The sequence below is a fragment of the Clavelina lepadiformis genome, chromosome 2, assembly GCF_947623445.1.
Source record: "Clavelina lepadiformis chromosome 2, kaClaLepa1.1, whole genome shotgun sequence".
Lineage (NCBI taxonomy): Eukaryota > Metazoa > Chordata > Ascidiacea > Aplousobranchia > Clavelinidae > Clavelina > Clavelina lepadiformis.
The window spans coordinates 3,018,686-3,026,111 of record NC_135241.1 but is presented as its reverse complement, the minus strand read 5'-3'; the positions used below and the strand labels follow the sequence as shown (position 1 = coordinate 3,026,111).

The window sequence follows — 7,426 nt, the reverse complement described above, 5'->3', positions numbered from 1 at the left end:
TTTGACCAGGAATCGAACCTCGAAGCTCAGCTGGGAAGCTCGTTGCTCTCTCCGCTCAGTTATGTGATTCGCGACCAAGCAGGCTTAAAATTTTAGGTATGTTAAGCGTGGCTGAGTGGCGTCTTTGGTTCCACCGACAGTCAAATCTTAGCTAAGCCATAGCTTAGTCAGCAAGTTTTTTGGCAATTTTCTTCATTATCTGACTTTTTTCTGGGACATATTTTGCGTCGACTGGCCACATCTCAAGTATACTGTTATTGCTAAATAGTAGGGATGGGCCGATACGAACCCAAACCCGAATAGATTCGCCGAATATCCTTTATGGAAGATTCGGGCGAACACGAATACCAACAATGGCGAACCCGAATACAATATTACTTATAAATTTACTGAGTTTTGTTTAAAATGATGATCTAGTTTCCCAACAAAGCTAAACTAGAGTCAACGGTACTTACAATGAAGGTCGTTTTCCAAACGAATTTGCTTTTTCAATCGTTTTTTAAACACTTTTTTTCGAAAGAAAACGATTTGTTATTCGATTACATCATGTTACAAGCAAGAGTTGACAACTTTTGGATGAAATTTTATTGTTTGGTTCTAATACGAATAGATTCGGGATTCGTTCGTGTCGACCTTCATAATATTCGGGTTCGCATGAACCCGAATAATCTTCCTCACGGCACATCCCTACTAAATAGTGAGCTTGTTTGTCACAGAAATAAAATACTGTTAGTATTTATAAGCATAAGCAAATGTTTCTATTGCCTTCTGTTTTTAAAATAAAAATAAAACCTGTTTGAATTGATGACCATTCTTTGTTTAGAAGGTGATTAATTTCTCAATTTATCCTATACGTTTTCATGCATTATCGGTATATCTATCCTTACTAGAGATTAAAACAGGATATTCCTTTTTTACAGTTGTGTGATGGTAGAGCGTCGATCTTGCCATTATGCAATCCAGATTCGATATTCAACCACGGGACATTCCCATTGCAATGCTCCTGGTCAAGCATTGATTAATAACTATTCTAGTTTTCATTCAGTATTTCTGATGAATATAGCCAAGCTAACCTGGGCGAGACAACAAAAAATAAAAAGTAAATCTTTCTTTAAACGATAAATGTACATTACACTCAGACAAGCCTACTAACTTGAGCTCAGAATTATTAACAAGTTGAAGTGGAGACAAGTTTTTCCGCAATCGAAGGATAAAAACTCCGGTACCAATCCTCACTTTCCGTAAAATAATGTTACCCTCCCTCGACCAAATATATCAACTTCAACAGTTTGAGTTTCAAGCTAACGTGTTAGTTATCCGAATGTTGTTTGTAACATGAAATTGCAGTTTGTGCGTGAAATGGCAAGGAAGGTACCACGTCTTCTCCTGTTTGATATAGACGGCACTCTCGCTACTTCTCGTCATGCCAAAACACAGGGTGGAGCGTCCTTGACCACGGCACTCTCATCTGCGTTTGAAAAACCAATTGAACGAAATGGTGTTGTATTTTCAGGTACTGCAAACATCACATTTATTATAACCAAATATTTTATCGAAAATCACGTCATCATACGTATACTGTAATTAAAAACAAACATCATCAAAATCTATTGCAATAATACACTATTGCAGCTGCAATGGGTTGCTGCCAAGATGAAAAAGTTTGCAAAGTGTGCGGGGATTTTAAATTAGCTCACTATTTTGTTAATGTGCTATTGATCCTTTTTGTATCGAGACTTCTTCCCACAAGACTACAAATTAATTCCATTCCATTGTTGTTTATGCAAAACCATCAGAATAGTTCTCATATTATTATGTAAATCTGTACCCAACTGTGAAGAACACCTCCTCTACACTCATATACGCAGCAGACGGAATGTTAAAATTGGTTATCACAATTTTTTTATTTGCACAACCGTTTCATGCTAAACTTTATAAGACCAGAGTTTTGTTTTGCATTTACATTTTTTCATTAGTTTTATAGAAATCTGGCATTTTCTTGGTTTAATGGCCATCTTAACCTTACCTCGTTATTGCACCACTGTAATTTACCTCATGTACATTTTAGCCTGCTAAGCTTTGCAGCTTTTCCTTCATATATTAATTTTTTGTGAGTCTGTTTCATTTTTGGTGTGCTTTAACAAGGTTAGCAGTTAAATGCTTTATGCTACCCGCAGTCAATGGCAAAAAATACGTGATATGAATTTTCAGGTGGTACTGATCCAAGTATAACAGCAGATCTGTTGCAAGCAAATGGAGTTATGAAATATGAATGGAAGGATTATGATGAGAGAATAGAGAAAGCTTTCACGATACTTCCACAGATAGTAGAAAAGGGTGTGGCTGAAGGCAGGTTAGAATGTAAATTCAATGTAGCAGTTTTTTTCTCAAAATATGGATTTTTGCTGTATAAATTTATTATGTTGCACCTGTAAACATTGAACTTTTAAATGATTAAGTGACTACGATTTGTTTGCAGTTACCAGTGGGCTGTTTTGCCAAATGTCAAGGAGCTACTAGAGAAATTATCCAAACGAAATGATGTTAGAGTTGCTTTGCTAACAGGTAAACTTTGTGGTTTATTACTACAACTACATATATATCATCACGAAAGATTTCTAATTTTGCAGCAAATAGATATAATTGTTTAAGTTTTTTTTTACTAGGAAATCTCCAATCAACTGCTGTGCTGAAGCTAAAATCTGCTGGTGTCAATTTGGATTTATTCCATGTGGAAAATTTTGGTATAATGGGAGCTTTTGGGTCAGATCATGGCGTTCGAAGCAAGCTGGTGGAGATAGCAAAAGAAAGATATTGCAAACATTTAGGAGTGCCTGATATTGAGCCAAATGACATGGTTGTCATTGGTGATAGTCCCAAGGATATATCCTGTGCACATGACAATGGCGTCCCATGTGTTGCTGTGACAACCGGAATATATTCTAGCAAAGATCTGGAAGACGCCGACTATGTTTTAGATGGATTTAATAATCTTGACGAAAGCGTAGAAGCGATTGTCGAAACTTGCAGAGCGTAAATAAAAGGTTGTCATTATTTATCTTGTAAAACTTAACGTTACTATTGCCATTCCCCAAATCATGTGCCAATTTGCTTATGTGTATTGTTTGTCTTACTGCTTGGTTTACCCAATGCTCATCTACAAAATGTTTTCTAATTGTAGGAAATGGTGTATTCTCAAAATGTGCTATAAACCTTGTAAACAATCCTTGCATTATTGTATTATTAGCAAATAAAATTTAAAGATGAAAACACTGTGTGCAATTAGCTATGCACAGAGAGTGACTCAAGCATTACAAGTTTATATAGCAGATGTCAGGACTCAAAGCTTTAAACTGTCTGCAGCCGTATCCCAGCGTTTCAATTCAACTCCAACTTGAAGTAGTATTGGTGGAGGCTCTGTTGGTTCTTCCTTTTCTTCTGGCTCTTCCACTTCATGCTTCTTGTTGCCCTTCTTTCCAGCTGAAGTTTTCGATTTTTTCTTATCAGCGGAAGGAGTTTTACGTTTTCCTGACTTACCTCTTGATGGTTTTGTGTCTGGTTTTTTCATCTCCTCCTAAGAAGATAGAAAAAATTAAAGTCATGATACTAAAGCATCCGGCTTTGTAACCATAATGGAATCTATTATTGACACATGTCTTGTAAGCTGGCTTTGTATGGCATTTTCTGAGAAATTTAGAAATTGGCTGCCAAACTCTGTTTGTTGTACCTGTGGATCTAACTTCTGTTTCTCCAATTCTTCTGGACTTGGCAATGGCCCTCCTCCACAGTAACATTGTTCAGAAACCTTTCTGTCACCTTCCAAAAACTGCTCCAGAGGCACCAGATATGTTCCCACTTCTGTAAATGTTGGTGGGTCACTTCTCACTTCACCTCCAGGCTCCTTCACTTTCTTCTTCCCTTTGTCCTTGGCACTTTTTATTTTCTACAAGCAGCAATATTTTCGTATAGTTCCAATGGATTCTATTATATGGTGTTAACATCAATATGGTTTATGGTTTTTTCCTGATATGGTTTTCTCAAAAATGTCTAACATTACCTTTTCTTTTCCTTTTGCATCCTTTCCTTTTTTACTTGGTGTCTCGCTTCCATCTTTGTTAGATTTCTTCATAGGACTTTCAGGAGTGGCTGCATTCAATTCATCGGTTGGAGTAACCGGCCAAGATAAAGTTTGCTTAGAAATTATTTTAAAATTAATTCCCTTCTTGATAAAATCACGGAAAGTAACAAGGTCATCAACAAAGTGGGCTTTTCTGAAGAAAAGTAAAAACACTGAAAATAATTTCTAATGGTTGCCCTTGATTTATTAAGTGTAGTATCGGGTGGTTAACACAAGCTTCAATCTCACTTCATATCTATATTAATTGCTATTTCTGTCCAGGGTTTTGCTTCTGATTCATGTACAATAATTTCTGATGGCTCTGTTAGTCCTGATCTACTTTTTGATATGATACACGGCTGAAACTCCTTATTGACAATGTCTTCAATAGTAGCGTCTGTTAATATATTGTAGTTTTTAAATAATTTGATTATCTGATCTTTAACAGATTGGGAAAACCCGAACGTAATTCGAATAGTAAAATTTAGATTGAATCAGTAAGTTTTGGTTTCCTGTCAGTGGCAAGCATTGAAGTACTCTTCGGACAGCAAACATTAAGTAAAACAAAAAACACTCAACCTACTTGCTATATCGTCAGTTTGTTGAACAACATCCTTCAGCATGTCATATTGAACAATGTATTCTGTTGTTACCACAGGAAACTCGTCCCTTTCTTCATCCTGAAAAATAAAACGCTTGAATTTGACAAAAAAATCGGCAGTTTTATAAACTACTGCAGGTTTAAAAAACACTACAAAAGTTAGAAGAATAATAAAAAAGTGCAAATATGGAGTTTGTAACTGTGCTATTACCTTGAGTTCGTCTGGCATTGGGATCCCACTAAGTGATTCAATTGTTACAGTTAAGCAAGCTTCATCAAGAATTAATTCTTTCTTTTTACCCAACCCTTTGAAATGATGTTTTTCATCAGCAGATATTTGAACGTCATCCAAAATTGTAAGTCCTCGCAGGGCATCAATTGTATGGCCACGGTAGCCAGGAATTAACTAAAAAGTTACAAATATTGACGATTTAAAGTATTAGTCAAGATAAGTGCACAAACAATAACACATTTATTAACTTCACTTCAATAATAATTAAGCGTCACTGAATGCATATTCAAATAATCAAGATAAGATTGCATACTGAAAGTGGATTTCCCTGTAGAATAAGATTTCTGAGGTTTGGTAAGGAAGCAAGTCTATCCACCAATTCAACCAGTTCAGTTAAATTGTTGTAACTCAAGTCCAAAGACATTAATGTTGGCCTGAGAACCAAGAAAGAGTTATAACCCAGTCAACTGTTTCTGACCCATCTCAAATAGCTGTGTGACTCGAGTCAGGAAAAAATGATTTTGCTTGCAAGTGATCAGTATTTAAAATAAATGAGTATTTGAAATAAAACGTTAGCCATACACATGATAGCACAAAAAAATAAATAAAACTCACCAATATTCTACTGTAAAAAATTTGTATTCATCTGTATTAAAGAGCAGATTATGTGAGAGGCCAAGATGCAGCAAAGGTGGTGGTCTCTTACACAATGATACTATGCTCTGAAGACGGTTTGTGCACAGTTCCAAGACCTTTACATTTTTCATGATAAGTTCTCTGTGACTTTTGTATTATCAACCAGTCCGCCAATTCGTCTCAACTAATAGCTAAGTATATCACCATGCCGTACTATTTTTTACTTTCTCCAAATGTTGATTTTTGTCTTGACGTTAAACGCTCCTCACCTTTAATTTTTGGGGAAGGTTCTCTGAAGGAATTTCTGCTATCAAGTTCACACTTAAAGTGAGATTTTCAAGATTTTTTAACAGTACCATATTGCTGTCAAGATCTGTTATCTAAATTCAGCAGAAAAGCAAAATACAAAATTTTGAATCAATAGACAAATCTGCATACACGAACGTATGATAGGGCAAATATTATTACTGAAACTAGAGCTTCTTCAATAAGAGAAACTTTATTTTTGTTTAACTTTTTTATTATATGCAAATTATAATTTAGGAAGAGTTAAAGTGGGTTTCAAATACCATGCAGTTGGAATTGTAACAACTAAAGCAGGTCAAGTCACAGTAAAACTTTTATTTCCAGCTTGAAAAGCTGATTATTATAGATATCAGCAGGAAAATAATCACATTTTAATTTATAGTCAGCTCTTCCAATCACATATAAATTTTTTGTTATTAGTTTTCGTGCTTTAGTATAATCATATAATTATAATCATAACTGCATGGTAAATGTGAATTGTTGGTTTTCTGAAACAAAAATATTGACAAAAAATGATTGATTTATCTCCTTGTAAAACTAGAGCGGTCAAAAACGTTTTTAAACAACTTCATTATAGCTGAGGTCATGGGTACAAGATTAAGTGCCTTGAACATTACCTGTTTGTCGATGATTCGTAAACTTTTGAAGAAATGATGAATAAATTTTGTGCCTTTTGCATCGTCATTAATCTTCCAGGGTTCAGAGACTGCTAAACTCCTTAATTGTGCGGCTTCCTTGCTCCATGAAGTATCAACATCCCAAGTCCCGGAATTTAAGTACTCCTGAAGCACATCCATTTTTTCATACTGAATTCCATAATCTGAATTACACATGCAATGAGCGTACAGTAAGGTATTTAAAGTTTAAAACTTAAAAGAAGCATAAGTGTGATTTATTGATAGTTAAATTTAATGAATGTAATACAATCAAGCATATCAGTTAGCTTTTAAAAGCATTTAATTGTTGAGTACCCTTTGAAAGATTGAATAGCTTGTATAGTTCACTGCACATATGAACCTTGATTGTGCCTACTTAGTTGTTTTTACCTTTTGTGGTGATAGAGTATTGCCCTTCAGCAAATTTGTCCTTGGGGTTACGCTGTAAAAATTAGTTTTATATGACAGCAGCAGAGTCTGTTATGGTGGCACTAAATGCAACGTTGTCGAACATATACAGAGGTTAAGTAACGCAAACTAGTCGTTGCATTACAATTACGTTTTAAAGTAGGCCATTAAAGAAGCAACCATGAGTGCAACGGTTTGACAGTTACTCTGACAGTTTATTACGTTTCACAAAGGCATGTAGGCCTACTTACCCAAGTACCAAACCCACATGGAAACTCTTGAAGACAAAGCGTTCTCAACAAATCTTGAAAAACATTATAACACGCTTGTTGCGTGGCCAAACTGCAAGGACTCGACATTTTTAAATGCGTTCTACCATCTACCATGTTATTTTAGGCTTGATCAAGCAACACAGCCTAGCCTTGACTGTAAATGCCTGTATTGATATGGGGTAATCCCCTGAGCTTCCC

At 35.5% G+C, this 7,426-nt stretch overlaps 2 protein-coding genes across 3 annotated transcripts; one reads left to right on the top strand and one right to left on the bottom strand.

Moving 5' to 3' along the window:
- Nucleotides 1-1,272: 1,272 nt before the first annotated feature.
- Nucleotides 1,273-3,270, top strand: LOC143446525 (uncharacterized). The gene is made up of 4 exons (XM_076946186.1): nucleotides 1,273-1,513; nucleotides 2,212-2,353; nucleotides 2,480-2,565; nucleotides 2,667-3,270. Exons 1-4 carry the CDS (start codon nucleotides 1,336-1,338, stop codon nucleotides 3,035-3,037), a joined length of 777 nt encoding a protein of 258 aa, XP_076802301.1. The 5' UTR covers nucleotides 1,273-1,335; the 3' UTR covers nucleotides 3,038-3,270.
- LOC143446523 (leucine-rich repeat-containing protein 43-like) lies at nucleotides 3,264-7,377 on the bottom strand. Of its 2 annotated transcripts, XM_076946182.1 has the most exons (12): nucleotides 7,208-7,369; nucleotides 6,939-6,990; nucleotides 6,510-6,712; nucleotides 5,856-5,966; nucleotides 5,566-5,702; nucleotides 5,264-5,384; nucleotides 4,930-5,124; nucleotides 4,701-4,797; nucleotides 4,367-4,514; nucleotides 4,058-4,271; nucleotides 3,728-3,943; nucleotides 3,264-3,574 (listed from the first exon to the last, which is right to left on the bottom strand). In XM_076946182.1, the coding sequence occupies exons 1-12, from the start codon at nucleotides 7,340-7,342 to the stop codon at nucleotides 3,341-3,343; spliced, it is 1,863 nt and encodes a 620-aa protein (XP_076802297.1). In that variant the 5' UTR covers nucleotides 7,343-7,369; the 3' UTR covers nucleotides 3,264-3,340. The 2 variants fall into 2 exon arrangements, with proteins under 2 accessions (XP_076802297.1, XP_076802298.1); XM_076946183.1 differs by lacking the exon at nucleotides 6,939-6,990 and having other exon boundaries at nucleotides 7,208-7,377.
- Nucleotides 7,378-7,426: the final 49 nt, after the last annotated feature.